A 24,237-nucleotide genomic window follows, 5' to 3' on the forward strand; every position below is an offset into this window, starting at 1 on the left:
TGAAGTGTGGTTTGGGTCATTGTCCTGCTGGAAGACCCATGACCTCTGAGGGAGACCCAGCTTTCTTACACTGGGCCCTACATTATGCTGCAAAATTTGTTGGTAGTCTTCAGACTTCATAATGCCATGCACACGGTCAAGCAGTCCAGTGCCAGAGGCAGCAAAGCAACCCCAAAACATCAGGGAACCTCCACCATGTTTGACTGTAGGGACCATGTTCTTTTCTTTGAAGGCCTCTTTTTTTTCCTGTAAACTCTATGTTGATGCCTTTTCCAAAAAAGCTCTACTTTTGTCTCATCTGGCCAGAGAACATTCTTCCAAAACGTTTTTGGCTTTCTCAGGTAAGTTTTTGCAAACTCCAGCCTGGCTTTTTTATGTCTCTGGGTAAGAAGTGGGGTCTTCCGGGGTATCCTACCATACAGTCCCGTTTCATTCAGACGCCGACGGATAGTACGGTTTGACACTGTTGTACCCTCGGACTGCTTGAACTTGTTTGGATGTTAGTCAAGGTTCTTTATCCACCATCCGCACAATCTTGTGTTGAAATCTCTCGTCAGTTTTTCTTTTCCGTCCACATCTAGGGAGGTTAGCCACAGTGCCATGGGCTTTAAACTTCTTGATGACACTGCGTACAGTAGACACAGGAACTTACAGGTCTTTGGAGATGGACTTGTAGCCTTGAGATTGCTCATGCTTCCTCACAATTTTGCTTCTCAAGCCCTCAGACAGTTCTTTGGTCTTCTATCTTTTCTCCATGCTCAATGTGGTACCCACAAGGACACAGGACAGAGGTTGAGTCAACTTTAATCCATTTCAACTGGCTGCAAGTGTGATTTAGTTATTGCCACCACCTGTTAGGTGCCTCAGGTAAGTAACAGGTGCTGTTAATTACACAAATTAGAGAAGCATCACATGATTTTTCAAACAGTGCCAATACTTTTGTCCACCCCCTTTTTATGTTTGGTGTGGAATTATATCCAATTTGGCTTTTTGACAATTCCTTTTGTGGTTTTCCATTGAAGACAAATTAAATGAAGATAATAATACCAAAGAATTTGTGATTGCAATCATTTTCGGGAAGAAAATTAGTATTATCTGACAGAATTGCAGGGGTGCCAATACTTTTGGCCAACACTATATATATATATATATATATATATATATATATATACACATACAGTATATATATATATATATATATATATATATATATATATATATATAACAAACAAACCTTAATACCTCGTAACAGGCTCTGAGTAAGTGATGTCACTACATCGCGCCTCCTGCTCCCAGGACACCGGGAGCAAAGACAGCGGCCAGATGGTGAAGGAGGGAGCTCACGGCTCCCTACTTTATCACTGGCTTCAACTCATCCAGTGGACGCTAATTAGTTGGGGTAGCTCGGACCCACAGCGGGACAGCAAATGTAGGACTGTCCCACTGTCCAAAGGAGCCCCGCTACCACAGGGCACCGTTGGTCCTATGGTTAAAGCGGCCCTGTTCTTGGCATCTGCTGTATTATTATCCAATTCTAATTATACAATAGATGATTATTTCATTCTTTGTGTAATGTCTCGGACAACACACATATCACTACAATTATTACAACCTTGCTGTGTTAAGTAGCACCAAGCATCATGTCTGTCTCAGAAAAATTTGTGTTTTTTTTACCATAATAAGAATTTCTGGAGCATCTTTAATAGTACCGTGTGTTGTGTAGTTCATCTGTTTTTCCTTCTAGAAATTTATGAATAAAGTGACATCTGGATGATGCCAGTTTGGGGTGTTCTTGTGTCTAATCAGTGTTGACAATGCCAGAAAATGCCTTTGACAAAGGAATGGTATCACTCAGTTGTCAATTTATTCATAAATATTCAGGAAATACAGCAGAGGAACAGCAGAATGCATAGTTATAGAAAGAGATGCTCCAGAATTGTTATTTAACAGGAAATTCAAGTAATTATTAAAACATATCTGTCAGGAATCTTGATAGATCCTCTTCAACAAGGCACCCTATCAGTTTGCTTTAACCCTTATAGGACGCAGACATTTTTCATTAGTGTGTTTTTGTTATATATTCCCTGCATTCCAAAAGCCATAACTTTCTAATTTTTCAGTTTACTTAGACATAGGAGAGCTTGATTTTTGCATGACAAGTTGAACTTCAAAATAGTACTATTTATTATTTTATACAGTGTACTGGGAAGCTGGTAAAAATTTAGAATGAGTTGGAATCGAAAAAAAAAGGCAGTGCCACTATAGGGGTTTTGATTTCACGGCTCCAACTGTGTGATAAAAGTGTTATTGTTAGCTTTATTCCACAATCACGGTGATAACACATTGATATAGTTTCTTTCATTTTTTAATTATAAATATTCTAAATTTTGAAGAAAAAAAAAGTTTGGACTCATCATATACTGACACCAGTAACTTTTTTATACTTCAGGGTACGGAACTGTGTAAGGGGTCTTTTTTTTGTGAGACAGTATGTAGTTTTTATTGATACCATGTTGGTTGTATTTTGATCACTTTTTATAGTTTGGGCATTTCCAGAGTCACAAAAAAGGAACTAGAGTCCTAAATCAGGCTAAAACATAACTTTTAATATCAATAGAGTAAAAAGACCAAATAATACCAAACCCTAATAGGTATATAGATACCAAAAATAAATAAAGGGATCAATATCATAAATGTAATGGAAAAGCACTATACAGGATTGCCTTGGTCGATTAACTATTCATATATATGTAAACAGAGTATAGTGCTACTATGAATCACACCCTCAAACAGTAATATATGGTATGTGTGATAAAGATAAATACACACTCTATATATGGGGTGAAACAGATACTATTAGCGACACAAATAGCAACTACAGGTGCCCCCCTAAAACCCTGTGATAGCGCAAATCCTGTATTTAGTATATGCAATACTTCATCCCAAACATTAAAGAGTTAAAAACAACTCCATAGTAAATATCCAAGACAGTTAAAAGTTGGATATACATACCATTAGGTCTGTATAACAAGATAGACAGGAGAATTGCTAGGTCTCTACACATTTCCTCCTAGGATATTGGTCCCAGGGTTCATCAGGAGACCCACATGAAAACTAAAAAAAATGCCCCACTACAGATGAATCAGCTGCCTCGCAGTAAAAACTATTTGTTAATTATTTATTATCTCATATTAACCATTTGTTAAGTATTTGTTAATTTGTAAATACCTGAAGAAGGGGCCTCTATGCTTTGAAAGCTTTTTTGGTATCAAATACTGCATGATTTTTTTTCTGGATAACATGACACTATACTATTTTTTCTCTGTACTTAATGTATAATGGTGAAATTAGGTCCCAAAGTATGCAGTCTGTCTAAAGTCTATAAAAGCTTATTTATCAGATGGCCTTCTGGACACAAATAGCATGATAACAGCAATTCTTTCCCCATATTATGTCAAAAGTTTTATGTGGCAGAGGTACCTTTGGGCTTTAGGGCTCTAGTTAATGACTGTTACTGCTGCCAACCTATAACTATGCCCCTGGAAGTGAGGCATGATGGGATTGGCTAAATGGCACATGGAAATCTAAAGATCAAGATGGCATCTGATCAGAGCTGATTTGCTGATACAGAACTGCTGGGATAGAGTGAAGAAATTACGTAAAAGCATCATCAGGTGTAGAATGCAGTGATGGAAAAATGTGGCAAATGTACAGCAGATTTACAAAATGGTCTAAAAGAAATATTTTCTTTGTTGCCCATAGCACCCAATCACAACACAGCTTTCATTTCTCAAGGGCACTTTAACAGATGAAAGCTACACTGTGATTGGTTAAGTTCATAAATCTCCCCCAAAGTGTTTTCACTGGACTGTTTCTTTAAGAGTCCTAGGCATGCATTAGTATACAGCACAGAAAACTTTTGTGGGATTAACAGCAAAGGAAAGCCAGTGATAACTGAGATAATAATGACATATTTGGAATCAGCATCTTTTCACCTATCCAAACCACGGCATTGTTTGGGGAGAGGGGAGAAGTGGTGTTTCCGTGGTAACAGATTCTTTATCAATTTGTGATGAAAATGTATGCCATTGGCAGCTGTCTGGTCCTGCTCATTAGAATGTACATTTTCATCACAGTCATTTTTCAGGTGTTATCAGTATCCCTACAAGGTCAGTAGCAAATGTGGGGCTATATTATGCAGCCCTGCTCCTGCTGCAAGTGCCCCAATACTAAATAAATGCGATCCTGGTAATTTATACCCTTATAAGATGCTATGAATATCAACTACATCGTCTCATCAGTATCCCTGTGATGTGATCATGGGGCGCCCGCGGACATGCTGTGAATATCGACTGTGTCACCTCCTCGTTATCCCTGTATTGTGATTGAGGTGTGCCAAACGGTTACCATAACTGTCAGGGGGCTAGCATATACCTGTAGGCCTGCTTTTGGTATCTCTCTGGCATGGTTTAATAAGTGGCCTATGTATTCCTATGGAGTCCAAAGGATCATGTACAGATGTAGGAAGTACAAAACAAATGTTCTCTGTGCCAAACTAATGTTTGTTTCATAATATGACATGTTATATTGCACAACATCACTTTAATTGAAAGTGAATGGGCGGTTACACTGCAGAAACGTACACAGATGTACACAAGGGGGCAGATTCACAGTTACAACCACTCATCAGTCCTAATAGGGTACTGAAGGGGCCCAAGAAGTGAGTACAATTCTAAGTATTCTACACAACAATACTTGGGCCAGTTTATAACTTCCACATGTGACTACCACCTGCGCAATGAGGTCCTGCTTCTCAAAAACAAAGAATGTACCGAACACAGGTCTATTGAAAAGTATTTATCAAAGCGCACAAAGGAATAGTTACCACATTCTATGATAATTTCTCTTCAGTCCATACACACAAGATCACAAATATGTTGCCCACGGAGCAGAGACCGATGCGCAGAAACACCTGCCATATTTCAGGGTCTGCCATTTTGTCAAGTATGCACCAAGAATATTCTGAGCTCTATTATGGAATCGGTCACATAACTAACCATCTCTCCCTTCAGAACGCTGCATAGCCCTAAAGCGTTGGAGATAGTTGAACTACAGAACTCAGCTCTCTCAGGCACTACCTTTGAAATAAATGGAGCAGTGCATGGGCTACCCATTGCTCCATTCAGAACCAGAAACAAAATAAGGCTGTTCTCCTCAATGATGTGGGCCTCAGCATGCGGATCCCCTATGATTTGTAATTATCACCTATCAGATTAAGGGATAACTTGCCCAGATAGGAAAACCCTTTAATGGTCAATAGAATTTCAACAAATACATAAGCTAATTGTGCAAATAGATATAAGAACCTTTTGTAATACAGAGAAAAATGCTTCTTTCTTCACTTATCTGGCTCTTTCCCTCACACTCACTGAAATTCACATTGAAATCATTTGTAAATCTGTCTTGCTAAAATATGAGATTACATAGTATTCTATAGAGGTATCAGATTACATGGCATTCTGTGCAAAGAATAGGAAGGAGGAATGAGCAGAGGTTGAGTGAAAGTAGAGAGATACAGGCAGATAGAGGCTGCTAGAGCTAAATAGGAGGTTTCTTTCTCACTCCAAATGCTTAATCCACATCAGTACAGGTAAGTACTCTACAATGTCCTATATGATCCTGCTGATGATGTTACTGAGAGATGGAGAGAGAGAGTTTTCAAGCAGGTTCTCCTTTACTTGTGTTTTGTGCAGTGGATGGGAGAGATCACAGCAGCTTATCTCTACCCATCAGCTGAGGGAGAAGTAAAAATTAAAGAGAGAGCCTGCAAATTGGAAAACAGGCTAAATAACACAAAATACAAGTCACAATATATGCAGGTAAAGTACTATTGATTTATGCAAAGTTTATCCAAATAATTCATGGATGAATACAAATGGAGATTTTCTAGAAAGTGGTAATTTCAGTTGTTTTCTGACAGAATCCTTTGCAATATCAGAATTTTGTAAACTTTAAGGCATTATAAACGGCTAGCCAGATCACAGGTAGAAGCCACTTCCTCTGTCTCTGATGTTCACAGCCTAGTGCACATGCCGAAACAAATTCTGTCAAATTACAGTATTAGGATTACCTAGAGATTTGATTCTTTGCGTACTCGACTTCTTTTCAGTTGGGAATGATTATAACTGAAAGCATTTAGGAAATAATCTTTCTTTTTCTTTCATTAATAACAGTAAGATAAATGAGTGTGGGCTTCCAGAAGTTTGATGACCATGTGCAGAGAGTGTTTAAATTACACTCATGCAGTAATCATGTTTATGACAGTATAGCAATTTACAAGAGGAAAGACTTTAGAGAAAAAAAAATAAATCTTTCATGATTACATATCTTGTCTGACTTGCAGCAAGCAAAGGCCTCAAACCTCATAAATATAAAGATGGCAATGAGACAAGCATACAGGAGCAATGTAAATCACATTCACTTGTGCCTCATTTGTCAAGTGCTCTGACACTGGCTACAGTTCTTACTTGACATAATGGAGGGATAGGAAGCAGAGGTAGCGGAAGATTAAAATCTTTAACTGAGATTTACAGAGTCATTTTCATAAGACTGCTAGCAGTCCTTATAATGAAGGTTATCAGTCCTCTTTTTGCCATTAAGAAAAAAAGATAAAGGAGCTTAACAATGGATTATGACTCAGAATCTAATATGTCCATGTGTTAATAAAAGAGAAAGATAATTTTGTTGAGTACATTACATAGATGTAATTTTACATTCTTCAGTCCTTGAAGGCAGCAAATTGCAGAACTGCAAAACAATATGCTGTATGTACACACATATACTGATATATATATATATATATCTCAAGGTCTGGGGGTGGATCTAGGTGGGATTTAGTGGAAGAGACAGAGTTGAAAATATAGCCTATCGAGAGTATAATACCCCTTTGCATTTGAAGCTAATTTGCATATTTTGAAAAATGATACTTTGTTAGCAAAACAAAAAGTATGATTGAATTCAGTAGAGGGTCCCTTATAGATCTAGGAGCTGGAGTTACTGCATTGTGTTGTGTATTGTATAATGATATATGTTTGTGCTGTATGTCACAACACATATGCCTGGAAATTTTCCCTGCATGGACACTTTTTTTTTTTTTTTAGATTCATAGATCTCTACACACCAAATTTTTGTCACCTGTATGGGAGACCCTTCACTGTCTGTTTGTATGCAAAACTAATGCCTGTACTTGTAATGCTGACAACAATTGACTGATCAAAGATTAAAAATATTTTTACTACATGTATGTTTTCCTTTTAATGGGGTAATATTGTTGCGTTGATGCAGAAATGCATTTGTTACATTTACTGATTTTAACTGAAAATATGATCTTGTTTTTCTAAGGTGATTGGCTGTATAGTATAGTATAGTTAAAAGATTATTATTATTATTATTATATTATTGTTTATTTATATAGCACCATTAATTCCATGGTACTTTACATTCTTGAATACCAGTAAACACAAGCAAATAATTGTGAACTAAATGGCCTTTTAGAGGGGTGGGCTCCCCTCAAAGATACAGAAAATCTAGATTAATGCAGGCTATTGTCAAAGAGGTAGTTTGGAGACATTACAAGAAAAAACAGTTAGCTAAGAAAATTGCATAATTGCTTGTAATCTATCCTTACAGTATGTACAGTATATGTCTTTATGATTATACATTTTCATAGATTTTAAACCTTTCCTTCCCAGGATAGTTTTCATATTTTTGCCATACACAAACAAAATCTGAACTATAACTTAATAACAACCTATTATACCCCAATACAAAATAAAACCATTGTGAGTCTCTCAGTACAATATACTGTTGGGTATCTTCATGCAATTTTGTATCAAATCTTAATACTTGGTTTAAAAACAAACAAAAAAAAAAAAAAAACATATAAAATCTGACCCAAACACTAAGAGTCTATAATGCACACTGAGGCAGATTTATTAGTCCTTGTACGCCAGTTTCCTGGTGTACAAAGCGTAAAAAGTTGTGATTACAAGTTTTTAAAATCTGCACCACCTTCTCCACTTTCTCGAAAAGTGGTTGTGGTGAAAACATGCTAGATTTATTATCATTTATGCCAGAAATCTGGCACAGCTTTATATCTCCAACCACAATCTGTGCAGATATAACATAGGTTCACAAAATAGTTTAACAATAAAACAAAGGATTAAAAGGGGTTTTCTGGGCTAAAATTATTGAAGGCCTATCCTATCTATAAGGTATCAGGCCAATATTTTAACCCAAGGGAACCTCTTTTAAATATATATCTATAATGAGCTTCTATCTGTCTGTTCTTTATGTGCGACCAAACAACTGAACTGATCTTCACCATATTTGGCACACAGATACTTCAGGTGTTTGGGAAGGTTTAAGACAAGGCCTCAACTCTCTCAAATGTACTGTTCCTGAGATACAGTATTCCCAAAACAATGACCGCATAAGCCAATACAAACCTGCAAGTCTTTCACTCATATTCTAACTGCCATAAACATGGCCACTCCACATGCACACAGCATTACTCTAGGTGTATCCAACATTGATATCCAAACTGAGATACATGCATCAGAGGATTAGATACACAGCTCAGCACACAGTATCACACATCGGAAGATTAGATACACTGCTCAGCACACAGTATCACACATCAGAGAATTAGATACACAGCTCAGCACATACCATCACATGTCAAAGGATTAGATACACAGCTCAGCACACAGTATAACAAATCAGGTTTCCACAGTAAGTCACACAGCTTTACTCCAGGTATCCATAACAACAGATCGCAGGTTTTTCACTGATATCCAAACTGAGATACACATGATCACATGACTCTTATGGACACACACACAGGTTCTCCTGCTATATATATATATAATTGTGATTTTCTTGATACAGAGCTAAAAATTATAACAGTTATAATGAACTTACCAAATCCAAAAGCTTTTGATCCTCCAATACTCTGAGACGCTTGCACGCTAGTAGATGTATATAATCCAGTCACCAAAAGGCCATCAAAGTAGGTACTTGTTGAAATAGTCACTGTAAATAAAAGACACATAATGATTATACACAAAATAGTAATCATCGGTATACTAAGAGCAATTTAGGCTAGCTTCACATCTGCGCTGGGCTTTCCACCATTCTGGGGGAAAGTCCCCCTTATTTTGAAAACTGCACCCCTCAAAGAATTTATCAAGGGGTTTAGTGAGCATTAGTATGACCAGATGTGAATGCACAGCGGATATGTAAGCTGTACACCAAATTCCCTACTATTACCCCAGTAGGTCCTATGATTGGGAAGGGGGAGGGGCACTTTGGGGGGCACTTCTGGTTTCTTTTTCCTTGTAAGCTGTAAATATGATTTGTACCTTGATATATGCTTGCACAGCTTATATATTCCCTTCCCGCCGCAACCAGTTTTGTACTAATGACTTGGCACTTTTTGAGATTTTTTGGCTTTTTTTTGTTTGCGGTATGAGATGTATTTTGTAATGATAACATTTCTGGATGCTTATAACTTATTAACTAAATTTTGTTAACTGTTTCTTGATGAATTAAAAGGAAAAAAAAAGCCATCGATTCTGGTACTGTGTTTTAACTTTAGATTTTTTTTCCACACAGCATACAGCATAAGTAACATGTTACCTTTATTCTGCGGGTTGCTACGATTATGGCCATACCTCATTTATAAAAAAAATTTTATGCATTACTAGTTTTGTAGAACAAAAACCCATTTGAGGAAATAAATCAATTAATCTTGCATCGCCATCTTCTGAGATGTGTAGCAATTTTTTTTTCCGGTTGGTTGAGGGCTTATTTTTTGTGGGACGATCTGTGCTATTTATTGGTATTGTTTTGGGGTACACATGACTTTGATCAATTTTTATAGGATTTTTTTTAAGGCGTGATGGCGAAAAATCATTATTTCCTTGCTTTATTCAGAGCTCAGCTCTCATCAGTAGTTAAGAAGTAGGAGGTTAGTTGTCAGTTACAGCTCCTGATGCCACCTGCAGGCGGGCAGCAGCTAATATCAGTGAAAGTTTGCTACTGCAACAAACTTTTCCTGTTATGGTGGTTTCATGACGGGACCTGAATACATCAGATCCTGATCATGTCTCCATGAACACCAGCAGCTATTAGCGCTGTGCTCACGGAGTTCCTGACTCTTGGGGAAACCCTATTCCCAATTTAGCAGGATCAGTATATATATGTTGGCGCTGCACAAAGTCCAGCAAAAGCCGATATTGATATACAGTGAGCTGTCGTGAAGAGGTTAATAAAGTATATTATAATATTTATTAACGTTACAAATGCTATCCCATAGTCAAACAATGTTTGAAAGTTTAATGTTTTTTTTAAAAAAGAAATCCTTTTTTGTGTTACCATATTATGAGAGTGATAACTTGTTTTGTTTTTTATGTTGACGGAGCTTTGTAAGGGTTTGTTTTTTGTAGGATGTGTTGATGATTTTGCTAGTACCCTTTTGGTGTAAAAGCAACTTTTTGATTATTTTTTATTCCATTTCCAGAACTGGAAATAAAAAAATTTAAAAAAATGCCAGATTTGTGTTTATGATGTTTAATAATGCAATTTTATAGCATGGGTTTTAGGAAACTGCCTGTTGAGCAATTTCCCTGTGGCTACTCCTGAGACCTGGAAGGAAGAGAACGACAGAGACAGTGGATCCTAAACTCGACCCAGCCCCTGTCCCTACCTACTTGCCTCAACTACTCTATGCAGTAGAGGACAACTGGGTGACAGTCCCTTCTCTAGATAAATGTTACACAGGATAAGACAACACAGAAGAGGAGTGAGCAAGCCAAGGTCAAACCAGACAGACAAACAGTACCAAATCACAATCCAAAAGAGAAGTCAAAAGCCAAAAGGCAGAGGCCAGTAAATACAAAACAAGAGCCCTACAATGCAGCCAGAGGATGGCACAGAAGTTCAAACAGGTGAGGACATAACAGTGGGTTTGTTATGAACACTGAAATACCAAATTATATGTATTTATTTCTGACATACTTTAAGAAAAAAAAAAAAACACATTTAACACTGACACTCTACTTCTCGGCATAGTACCTTTCCCAGCAGCCCTAGCTGCATCCAAACCCATGCTGCCAGTGCTTTCACTTTTTAGTACAAGAAGCACCAATTCATTTCAGCTGGATATCATTATAGAATGAAGTAACAGCAATACTGCAAACTCTGTAATGACATTCAGTTGAAATACAGCCTGGATACGACTGTGGCCAGGGTCATCACCCTAAGTCTGCTTATCTAGTCACACCCTGGCTGAGCAATGAGTTCAGTTGCCTGTTTCATAATATTGTTTGGATGCTTGATTGCTATCCTTCTGTCTGCATATCTCTTTTATCTGATTGTGCAAGAGTTCAGGTGCTATTCTATGCTGGAGTTATATCTGCAATATTGTTAGTCTTTCTGCCATGTACCTCTGTCTGTGTGGACAAGCATGTCTTTCCTATATGTCTGTATTTCTGCTATCTATAGCTTTGGACTTCTGCAAGACCTCTGTTACTTGTAACCTTTGAATTTATGTGTGGATTTGCTGCATCTAAAATATCAGCCTAGGTCTGGGGCCACTGTTGTGGGACAATAAACTGTACAGGGCCACTGCTAAAGTTATCTAACAATAAATTTCTATTGTATAGAATTTGAAAGTAATGCAGCCCACCAAATTCAAAAATATGCGGCCCATGTTCCCAGCTTAGACATTGATATATCTGGCTTGTATAATCAATGCACATCCTTTTATTTTTTGTAAGTACTGTAGATCTGAAGCTCTGTATGGATCACACATTTAATCACATACATGAATTACTATTTATTACAAAAATGCTTAATAACAATGTCTAATACATTGTGAAAAAGAAGTATTTTACTTTATTATATGAGCAGTTAAGCAAAAAGGTCACCTTTTCTAGCAGGACTGAAAAAATGTTAAATAAAAAAAACTTTAATAAAAACAATTTAATGGGAAATGGAATGGATTTTGGACCCACTGTGATACTTTTAAGGGTGTTGTGTAAGCAGACTCCATAGTATTCACCCTTTAAACCTCCATATTTGCTGTGGAGAGTTATTCAGGTTGCTACGTCCTTTGATGGTTCCAGTGTTAGTAGCAGCCTACTAGGCAAATCAGAGACTATGGTGCAGTGGACCAAAAAATTAGGCAAAATGCATAGTGTGAGTACATGCAAAGACCAAAAACAGACAGAAGTTTAGAACTGTTAACAGAGATGCTAAATCAGAGACAGATCAGAATACAGTATATAGACTACAGAGGCTGGGTCTCAAGCAGTAATACAGGGTAGGACATCAGGACAGTTGGCAGATTTACAAGTATAACAGAAGGACATACTTGTTTACAAAGAAATACGAAGGTCACAAGTAGCAGACATATTGAAGAAGCTCATAGATCACAGAAACCTGAAGGTCACAGGTAGCAGAGGTATTAAAGAAACCCATACACCACAGGTAGCAGAGGTGTTGCATGAACCTATAGGCCACAGGTAGATGAAATACAGGCATACACATGCATACCAACCAATATTTGTAGGACACTTTTAAACCAGGCCCCACCTGCACAGTGATGCTTTTAAAATACCCAGAGAATGCCAACTTTAACAATCTGTTTGCCCTGACAAACTGAAAATACCAAAGAGGTCAGACTGTCATGATGCCATTAGTTTATAAAAGCTCCAAAGCTGGCTTACAGATCATGTACAATACAATTTAAACAATTGCTAAATCCTGCATGCAGACAGGAAGCAAATATCTTTATATATAATTTGTAGTGTAATATAATATAATCCATTTGATGGAAAGTAACCAAAATAGTAACTTTTAAAATTGAAGTTCATTGTAAAACAAATGCAAAGAAAGAAAGTGGACGGCACTGCTCGCTTCAATAATAACGGCAAAAATAGTTATCAACTGTGAACAATAGGTCCTCTTAATCGGCAACTCTTCTGACATACAGTGGTGCTCACAACCCTTAGAAAACAGTAATAGAAACGAAAAAATGGAGAAATGTGGGTGGGCACTCACCAATCAGTAGACGGCACTTTTCTTCTTTATATAAAAAAATGCTTTATTTGGAATAAGTAAAACAAATCCTCAGGGAGGGAGGGATGACATAAATTGGCAGAAAAAACAGGCAACAGCCGTTTCACGTTATCAAACGCTTTTTCAAGCCTAATATGCAATATGCATATTAGGCTTGAAAAAGCGTTTGATAACACGAAACGGCTGTTGCCTGTTTTTTCTGCCAATTTATGTCATCCCTCCCTCCCTGAGGATTTGTTTTACTTATTCCAAATAAAGCATTTTTTTATAGAAAGAAGAAAAGTGCCGTCTACTGATTGGTGAGTGCCCACCCACATTTCTCCATTTTTTCATTGTAAAACAAGTTTACGTAATACACCACTGATGCAAATTCTAAAACTTAACATTTAATTCAACCTGTTAAAAATATTATTTTTTAAAAAAAAATCTGAAAAACCCAGTCACCACAGTTATAGTCAGAAATATTCTCACAAATAGGATTACTATGGGTAATACACTTATACCTTTTGTAAACGCAAAGTGATCCACAGTATTAAATACACATTAGGTAAATAAATTGAAACGATCTTACCAAAGTGTCGGCAGGAGTCAGACAATACAGGGAGCACCACAGGTAAAACGGGAGTTATCCCTGTAAACAACCTGTATAATCCCTGGCCCCCAATGACTCCCGCCCTGACAAGGGCAGTCCTAAGCTCTCCCTGGTAGACAGCCTTAGTTGTCCCTGGTCCCTACGCGTTTCCTGGTGCTGTTGTGCACCATTCATCAGGGGACTGATAATCACAAACCTCGACACATACATACTGCAAGTAACTGCCTACATGAATAGGTTAAAATGTGTCTGCCTACAGTTGTAGGTCTACACTCAGTACGCAGTATCCTTACAGGCTAACACTATAGTGACAGTGGTGGCCGGATTTCGCATTTGTGAATGGTCATGTTTTCCCATTGCAAAAACCAGCAGTAGTCCCCCATCATTTTGGGATTCCAGTGGCCTTGATATCTGTTCTCCATTGTAGAAATATCTTTATGAACCGTTCTCCATGTTCGTCATTTATGTGTCCCAAATTGGTTGGGAAAAAGTCAAGATGGGAATGCAAGAAATGCATTTTCAATGACATTCGGCAGCCAAGTTGTTCATATGCTGTAAGCCTGATGTCTACTAATTCAGCAGAGTTTTCAGCTCGTCTGTTCCCAAGGAAGTTCTGCACTACTAGCACAAATACATCCCAAGCTGCAAGGTCCAGAGGGTTGAGTTTTGTTCTGTTAGTGCCATCATGCTTTAGTTTGCTAATTTTGAGGCCAATAAAAATTCTGGCCTTTATTTTAGACTCCGTTTTCAGTGTGCTAAATTTCTCCTTCAAATACTGGAAACCATTTCCATCACCATCAAGTGCAATTACAACATTTTTCATTAAACTAAGTTTTAATGTGAAGTGATGGAAGATAAACTTGAAGTGGATCAACCAGTGATTTGTGTTTTACATTGTACTGACCAAATGTGTGCTGGACTCTGAGAGGCCACTGTCTTATTTTGTAATGATTGTTGTCATCACGTCATCCATAGGTGCAAGAAACACATATGCTTTGTATACCCTAACTGTAGGCCAAGCAGCATTGCTACCACTTTCAGGTCAGCAAAGATTGTCCATTTATGTTCTAAGTATTTGATCATTTCCAATTAGCCTCCATTCATCAGGAACATGTGCACCATCTAACTCCATCATAAGACCATTTACATCAGTACAGAAATAGACATCACTTTTCACTGCATAATATACAGTTAACTTGTGTCGATGTTGAAAACGTGAAGTCTTGGTGCCTGACAGGTCTGAGTATGTGCATTGGAATAGTCCCAATATATGATGCATTAACGTTATAACTGAATAGGCTTTACACGTATAACTTAAAATCTAGACATGTGAGGCAAATTCCGAGTTCATATTTGGAATCAGCGTGCTCATTTTAGTATAAATCACATGGTTTTCTCTCAGTAGCAAAATTATTGTTGCGCAGTGTAATTGATGATATAACAAGATCAATATTTATTTACTGAGTCTACAGACTTCCCATTCTAAACTATAAAGGTACAAGTGATCATTAATATTATTACTCTTTATATGAATGCTGATCTTATTATATCATTGAAAGGCACTTATTTTGGACCTGATAGTGGCCACATGTCTAAATTTAGAGCAGTATTATAAGATCTGATCATTCAAAGTGTCTGATTATCAGCTAATTGGTGCCCTATTACATGGGCCAACGATTGTTTGTCCAATCATCGAGAGTGTAAAAGGGCTGTAAGACTAATTAAAAGATATGCCAGGTCTATCAAAGTTATTCATGCTTCATAAATCTGAGGGATCTTTTAGACACCTTTGTCTAGTTCTATACCACCTATTGGTTAACCTACTTTGCCACTTAATACGTGCCCTTTTATGTTAATCCACATATCTTTCATCCTAAACCACACCACCCTGCCAAGAGAAGTGTCTGAAACCCATAATAAATGTATCCCCAATTAATTAAATCAGTCTACCACTGGAATCTGGTCCACTCCCAACATGTCTTCAGGACACAGTGTCCAAGGATTTGTCCCAATTAATGGGCAGTCCCAAGCATTTGCTGTATTCCCTAAAGAGGTTCACATGTGGTGAAAGGGACTTTCGTACACCCCCCAAAAAGAACAACAATGTGCTCCTCAATCTGGCATGTTTAAACTCATTAACTCAATAGACTTTCTTATCATATAGGCCATAGCTTCTATGGCCAAAGCAAATAAAAGGGGCAATAGGGAGCACCACTGATGAGTCCTCAGCAATCTGATAAATCCAGAATCACCCCCACCAGTCTATTTGCTATGAACTTTGCTAATATTTTCATAACTTATCAGAGTACAGAGATTGGGCACTATGACTCAGATCTGGATGGGTACTTACCAGGTTTGGGAAGGACCACAACAACAGTCTCATTCATCAGCAGGTTATCTAGCTGTAATCTCTGTTCAGGTGTCAAAGATGGCAGGGATATACTTGCAAGAAAATCTCCAAAATTCTGTGCCTTTGCATCCATTCGGGGAGAATATGTATAACTGTAGAGGACCTACAAAACTGTAGGACCATCCTCCACTATGTCTCCATCAGAATTCCAAACCGCTATAATATGCATCAACCCTGTTTAGGCCCTAATCACTGTGGTCAACAGGTGCCCTTTACTCTACCCTTTGGTAAAGTAGTGTTGTTTCAAGAAACAATTAGAGTCCTGTATTTTTAATACATGGCCATTAAGATTCATTTGGGTTTCCAGTGAAGGCTCTATGGATCTGTAGAAGGGTCATCAAACTTTCCCTACATGGTGTTTTAATTTTACTAATTAAGAGTTCCCTAGTGAAATCTCCCAGTGCATCTAATACCACCATTTGTGAAGCCGTACCCTTGTTAACTCCTAAAAATGAGAGTGTCCTCTCTATCAACATCAAGTTTAAGTGCCACAATCCACCTCCCCTTGGAATCCCTGTAGGAACTTCCACTTAAACATTGGCTGCACCACTGTGAAATGTACCAAAATTATTAAAGGGGTTGTCCCATCACAAGGATCCTATCTATACTGCTAGTTTATGTGGATTTAAGACTTTTCCTAAATGCATTGCTTTATCAAAACTGCTTTGTTTGGCCGCTATCTTAATTTATTCACTTCATTGTTTACACTCCGTTTCTATGGCGCTTGGGATTATCTGCTCATTTGTCAAGTGATATAGCTGCCTGCTTCTGCCTACTCTCAGGGGGGAAGGAGGGGCTGGGAGCAGCTCTGAGCTGTTTGAGAAGCTCCGCTACTTAAATGACACAGATAGGGGAGGTGAGAGCTCCGGGATTTCTGAGCTCTTATCAGTTGGTTTAATTGAATTTGGCTGATAAGGGCTGAGATAATGCATCTTTTACCTCTGTATGTAATGCAAACTGACTCAAATCCAGCTCTGTTACATCACGGTGGTAATTCATTTACAAGCAATCCCGTGCAAGTGAAACCCCACCCACCTATGTGCCAAGAGAAGCAGGAAGTGAAGAGAGCACAACAGCATGCAGGTTAGTGAACAAGCGTCTTGAGACTACCCCTTTAAGAGTGAAGAGTGTCTTGTGTTAATAAATCACACCCCTAGACTTCTATTGGAGAATGTTCTTTTCATTTTCTGTGACCTGTGCAGAGGTTATTGCCTCATTTAGCTACCAGGACCTGTAGTAATAATATGCTACATAGGGCAAATTATTAAGATGACAGGTACTCTTTGTGATTATCTAAACTGAGCAAACCCATTTATGAATGCAACCAGCCTTGCAATGAGCTGATGTCTGCTGTCTTATTGTTGATATCCATAGTGATATCAGTAGGTAAAATATTTTTCCAGCTGCAACCACTCCTCATAGTAGATTGCTGCTACCTGATATATGGGAAGACTACTTTATATGATACCCATAAGTTCTAATAAGTTATAGAGAATAGAGATTTCCTTAGTAGGACAACCTCTATAAATAAGACATACATTCACATGGCGATATGCTAGCATTGAGAATAAAAGGCTGCAATAGTCATTCTATAAGAAAAACAAAAGAAAAATAAAATGGACAGTTCCATACCATGTGACTTTCTCCCTGTAAAATGGAAGCCAGAAAACGCACAAAGACCGAAGAGCACAGTGTCAAGCTTTTTATCTTTACTTTCATTATCTTTCTTCTCTCCCTTTTATTCCATCTTCCTCTCTTAATAGAACTATGGCTAGAAGTACTTGTCTCATGTTACAGTATAATTATTGCTAGAAGTAAACAATGCATCTTTCTGTTAACTGAAATACATTACACACACATATGAGCTAATCATCTGTATAAAAGGTGAAGTAAACAGCGCAGAAGATATTCAATAAGCAAAATATGGCTATTAAAATTTCATGAGATGCTCACAAATATTCAGAATTAATCAGCTACTGCACATTTATTGTTTAATATTTAATGGCGCTGCTTCTACAATCCTCTAGAAGAATTTAGCATTATCATACACTTTTACAAATAAAAAGCAGCCTTTCTCTCTGGTACTGCATGTTAACAGAGGAAATATGTAATCATTTGTTATATTCCTTTGCAGAATGATACAGTATTTATTGCTCCATAACTGAAATAGAGTAATGATATGTAACTAAGGTCACCTGTCTGCATATTATTTGTATAAAAGATTACAAACTTGGCTTTGCCCACTTATACAAGGCAGTATTACATCAGCATTCTGCATCTGTATTTGCTAACAATGGTTCTTACTGAAGCTTTTCAATAAATGATAAAATAAAAAATAACCTGGCAAAATACATCAAATATAGCTAATATGGAATATTTACAATCTTTCTACAGCAGTATTCTTGAGTGAAAGTAAGGTATTTTGTTGAAAGGCCATTTGTGTCATAAAATGCACCACAATGTCTGTTTTCCAACCTGCTAGTCATTTTAGAGAAAAGATGGTAGAACAGGGCAGGGATCAAGGTGGGGTGAGTCTGATGAGTTGTACCTTAAATCCATGCCTGTCTCTGACTGGTGTAGTTATTAATTGTAGAACAGGGGACCTCCTGTGCTGTGTCAAAATTATTAAGAGGCAGGAGCCACTTAAGAATTCTGGTGGATCAGCAGCCAGCACACACAATATTTAAGGGATTCCCATCTCAAGTATCATATCTATACTACTAGCTTATGTAAAGAGCTTTCTAAATACATATGGTGAGAGCTAAATTCCCTCACTTCTCTGCAATCTCGACAATCAGCTAATTGCAGTTTGCTGATAAAGGCTCAGACAGTGTTGTTAACTGGGTCTAATGTAAGATGCATTTACTTTGCATATTATTTGATCTGCACTTGTATGAGATTTCTAATAATGATAATAAATAATCTCTCTTGGCTAAGGCGATGTCTATATCTATATATACTGTGATGCTTTATAGTTTCCTGTTCATCAAACAATCAAAGTACACCCCAGCTTGCAGTCTTAATTCTCAAAAACAATTTTTGCATGAAAATCATACAGCGTACAGTACCCGCCCACACTCTCATAAGCCCCGCCTTCTCTATAATAATAGTCGGTGAGAGGGGGCAGGGCGCTCTGAAACTCGTAATAATTGTAGGCGGGGCTTAGGGTTTAAAGCCCCGACTCTGTAAAGCGCTCGCTGCAGTCAGACATTACGACCGACTGAGCATACTGAATAACAAGCTCGTACATGGTGCTGTATTAAAAGCATTTCCTAACCAACCTTTGAGCCTCTGATGATGCTGGCAACTTGACATAGCCAGTGGAAACGCGTCAGGCTTTAGTTCTGTCTGATTTTAAAATTAGTTATGAGTGGGTTCCAGCCTTATGACTATTAGCTGCTATCCCAATGCCCGAGACTAGTTCAAATTGAGCCTAGCAATGACACTCCCCTTCCCGATCAGTTGTATGCAAGATATGTGTGTCTGCCGGGGTTTGGGGATTACTGCATGACTTGACTTATTAGAACCAGAAGTCCTCTATCTGGAACATAGATGGTGTATGATAGGACCTGGTGTTTGTATTCAATTCTTTTTGCAGTTTTGCATCCCTAAATGGAAACCTAGTGGCAGTTCAGACACTTGAATATCTACTTGTAGCCAAAACTGCACGCTAGTGGTAGTTTAGACACTTGAATACCTACCTGTATTGAAAGCTACATGCTGTTCACTTAGTGTCTATATTAGGGGAAAGGCTGGGTATCTAGTCGTAAGGGCTATTTTACAATACCACACACATAGTTAGGAATGTTTTTTGTATTGTAACTGTGACAAATCAAGCTTTTAGATTATACAAATAAAAGTTATATTTTAGTGTGCAATTAAATCCCACAATTTTTTGCTGTTCTATAGGAATGCATTGACCAGCGTTGATTGGCCACTGTACGGGCATTCGGCCAATTAACGCTGGTCAATGCATCCCTATGGGAAAAAGTCAGCTCGCGCATATCGCAAGCTGACAGGGATCCCGACAAGATAGAGCCCCAAAGAGCTAGGTGAGTGACATTCCCCCCTAAATAAAGGTTATCCCTAGCTAACCCTGCCTGTAGATCTGTCCCTGTATCACATTCATATAGTTCACAGTCCCAAATTAGTCAAATGGTAAATCCACCATTCGTCTAAATTGGAGGTTATCTGTTTCCGATTTGTTTTCACTGCCTACTTTGTATTTTCTGCCCCACCTCCCCTGAGCTGTTATTGGTGCAAAAAACGCACCAGGGAAGGTGGGAGGGGAATCAAATTTTTAGTGAGTTTGCCACGTGGTGTTCGATTGGAATCGAACACCTCGAACGGCCTGATATTCGATCGAATATCAATTCGATCGAACGCTGTTCGCTCATCTCTAATTATTATGTTATCACAATAATTATCTATTTCAGTACTTTAATACAGAAACCTTAACTGTAGAATAACTGGATACTATTTGCCTATCATATTTTTGTCCTGTTTGATGACATAGTTTGCTACTGTCCACAGTGCCATCAGCTAAGAAATTAATACACCAAAGGTACTTATTGATAGTGCTGCATAAGTAGAGCAATACATATGTAATTAAACTGGGCAATTGAGTAGTCTCCACACCATTTGCCCATTAATTTACACACCCTGTTTGATGGCACAGTTTTATTATTATTATTATTATTATTATTATTATTATTATTTATTTATATAGCACCATTAATTCCATGGTGCTTTACAGTTTGCGCCTGAGCACATTGCTAGGTAGACTAAGCTGTCAATGTTACAGGGAAATAACATAATCTGCACAGTTAGTTGCAACCCCATCAATTGAGCTCTATGTTTCACAATGCAGATGCAGCTGGTTCTGCCTTTCAGTGCTTTCAATGAAAGCCTGTAACAGATTCTCTCAGGTAGAGGGAGCTAAAGGTCAAAACGCATACGGTATACATTGTCTAATGCATATAGGTCACTGGTGATTTAATGGGGCACTAAGGGCTAGTTCACACGTGAGTATAAGGGGAGGTTTTTGACAGCGGATTTCGCGTCCAAAACCTCCCCTTATAATGGTGGTCTATGGAGACCGCCGGGCTTCTGTTCTCCGCTAGCGGCGAGCTGCTGCTAGCGGAGAAAAGAAAGGACATGTCCTTTCTTCAGGCGGAAGCCGCGCTGTCTCAGTCGCGCGGCTTCCGCCCCCCGCAGCTCCCTCCTATGTCGGCTCATTCATTTGAGCCGACAGCAGAGGGTTAAGCCGCGACAGCGATGGTCGCGGCGGGCGGGTTTTGACAAGAGAGAGACGTGGCTCGCCGCGTCTCTCTCTGTGTCAAAACCCGCGCGGGCAGTTCACGTGTGAACTAGCCCTAACAATGATCTATGTAGGGGACCATATATGGAAGACATTCTTTGTAACATACAGGCATTTTTTTAATTAATAGAGATGAGCGAGTAGTATTTGATTGAGTAGGTATTCGATCGAATACTACGGTATTTGAAATATTCGTACTCGATCGAATACTACTAGCTATTCACAGTAAATATTCGATTCAGAACCAGTGTTGATTGGCCGAATCCTATACAGTGTATAGCATACGGCAAATCAACACTGGTTCTGCAGCAGGCTCGTCCTTGCCAGGAGCAGTCAGCTTGCTGTTACGAGGGAGCTAACTTTTTCTCATAGGAATGAATTGACCAGCGTGATTGGCCAGTGTACAGCATTCGGCCAATCAACACTGGTTCTGCTGGAGGCTCGTCTATGAGGAGGCGGAGTCTAAGATCGGTCAACAGTAATCTCCATTGTGGTCCGATCTTAGACTTCGCCTATTCACAGAGGAGCCTCTGGCAGAACCAGTTGCACAACTGCACTTTTTCATCAATTCTACCCCATTCTGAATTTTTTTTTCAGCTTCCCAGTGCATTGTACAGAATAATAAATGGTACCATTATGAAGAACAATTTGTCCCGCAAACATTAAGCCCACATGTAGTTCAGTTAACGGTAAAATAAAAAAAAGTTGTGGGTTTGGAAGGCGTGGAGTCAAAAAAAGAAAACAAAAATGTCACCAGCAGGAAGGGTTAAAGTCTGTTCTTGCCTCCTCATTTGTCTGCTAGTAATTGCCACTAGTTAGGCTCCAGAGCTCTGTTCATAACGGTTTCTTTCTACTGACCTTGGCTTGTTTTCTAAATTTGGACTTGACTGTGAACTCTCGATTGACCTCAGCTTGAACACATTTTTTCCTTTGATTCCGCTCTCCTGTTTAGATCTGTCTTGTGAGTTTTTGCTGTGAGTCCTAGTTTCAGTTCACTTGGTAGTGCATTTATTTTTCAAACTAAGTTTGGGGTGATTAACTGGATCCAAATTCAGCACAAGTACAAAAGTCTTTGTGGCAAGCTTAGGTGAAGATGTTTGCAGTGCTTTAGATCTGTTTCTCAGTGCTGAGTGAATTTTAGATGACTTGTTCCACTACTGTCTGTTATCTAAAGGACCAGGACTAGATGAAAAATCCAAAAACTTATCAACGTTATGCAACAGAGCCACGGTTTAATTATTTATTCAACAAAAATGAAACCAAAGTGGAAAGCCATGTGTAAATAACTTAGTACTCCCTGTAGATAGCTTGTAGAACCACTGACATCTCGCACTCTTCTATATAACTCTATTTTGTAGAGGTGATCACAGTTCCTGATGATCAGTTAATAAAGAATGATTTATTAGCAGTACCTAGTTGCTACTTACCTTCTTAATGCCGTTGTGTAAACAATGAGAGGAATAATTTCACATAGCAGGTAAACAAAGCAGAATTTCTAAAGCATTGTATTTAGGTAAACTCTTGAATTTACAAAAGCTAGCCTCACTCTGTAGAGCAGGGGGTGGGAATGCATAAACAGGAGGTATAACAAAGAGAGTATATCGCTGTAGGGTCTCACCAAAACACAGACACTCAATTACAGTTAGACTCAGATCCAAGTAAAATGGATGTCAATACAATTTGAACCATATAGAAAAGGTTCTAGAAACAGATTGTAGTCATAGTTAGCAGAAAAGCCTTTATTTTTATTTCTGTTTGTTCGATAAAACAATTCCACTTAAAGGATGCAGCAAAAGTTACATCATGATTTTAAAAAACACATGGAAAGAGACAAGCACACATTAAATTAAAATGTAAAGGTCTGGTTGATTTTAGATGACAATGTTAGTTTTGATCTCTAGACCATCGGTCACACTTATTTGCAGTAGTAAGGGTGGGAATCTATGATTTTTTAATGCTCATCTGATACCCTTTTTTCTGATATGGTATGTGTATACAGTATCTTTATGAAAAGGAATTATACAATGAGTGTTCAAAGAGCAGGTCATGAGACAGAAGAAATGTTATATCTGTAAGTGCCATGAGAATAAAAAAAGGAGTACATGTAAGGATGAGTCACAAAATGAGTCAGTCTTTCCTTTTTGTAACAGTACAAGAAAGCCTGAATTCGAAGCTATAATCTTATATCTGACTTATGCATTAAGGTGATGTTAATTATTCATTATTTGTAGTATTTTAAGCAATAATGTAGTCAACAGTTTGAAAGTCTGTTTTTCTTTTTGTATTGTTTATGCAATGGAACTGGTTGAGATGGGTTTATTTTTATAGGGCAATCTATTTACTTTAATTCAGTGTGTTAACATAACTTTATTATATGCATTATGTGTGTTGAGCACTTCTCTTTTTATAGGGATTTTCCAGGACTACAGTATGATATTGATGTAATTAATATAGTAGCATGAGAACTGCCACTCCTTGAACTCACTTGTTTGAAGAGGTCGCATCACTTGGTTGAGCTCAGTTCTTCTTCTCAGGGCAGTGATGCCACATTTACTGCTCACATGTTCATGCTGCAACGTATTCCCATTTAAATGAATGGGACTGAGTTACAACACCAAGCACAACCTACACCAACATGCAACCTACAACACTGCTATTGGTAGGGAGAGAACACAACCCTGGTCTGAACATTGCAGCCTCTTTAACCCCTTAAGGACCAGGCCATTTTTTGGTTTCGCATTTTCGTTTTTCCCTCCTCACATTTCAAGAGCC

General features: G+C 38.2%; 1 protein-coding gene across 4 annotated transcripts in view; it reads right to left on the minus strand.

Annotated features, from left to right (window-relative positions):
* Nucleotides 1-24,237, minus strand: part of RELN (reelin) — a 372,556-nt gene that overhangs the window by 328,378 nt on the left and 19,941 nt on the right. For all 4 annotated transcript variants that reach the window (XM_075274073.1, XM_075274072.1, XM_075274071.1 and 1 more), the window contains exon 2: nt 8,983-9,093. In XM_075274073.1, the coding sequence (XP_075130174.1) occupies nt 8,983-9,093 (111 nt within the window). The remainder of the gene's footprint in view (nt 1-8,982; nt 9,094-24,237) is intronic.

The sequence above is a fragment of the Leptodactylus fuscus genome, chromosome 5 (genome assembly GCF_031893055.1).
Source record: "Leptodactylus fuscus isolate aLepFus1 chromosome 5, aLepFus1.hap2, whole genome shotgun sequence".
In the NCBI taxonomy this organism is placed as follows: domain Eukaryota; kingdom Metazoa; phylum Chordata; class Amphibia; order Anura; family Leptodactylidae; genus Leptodactylus; species Leptodactylus fuscus.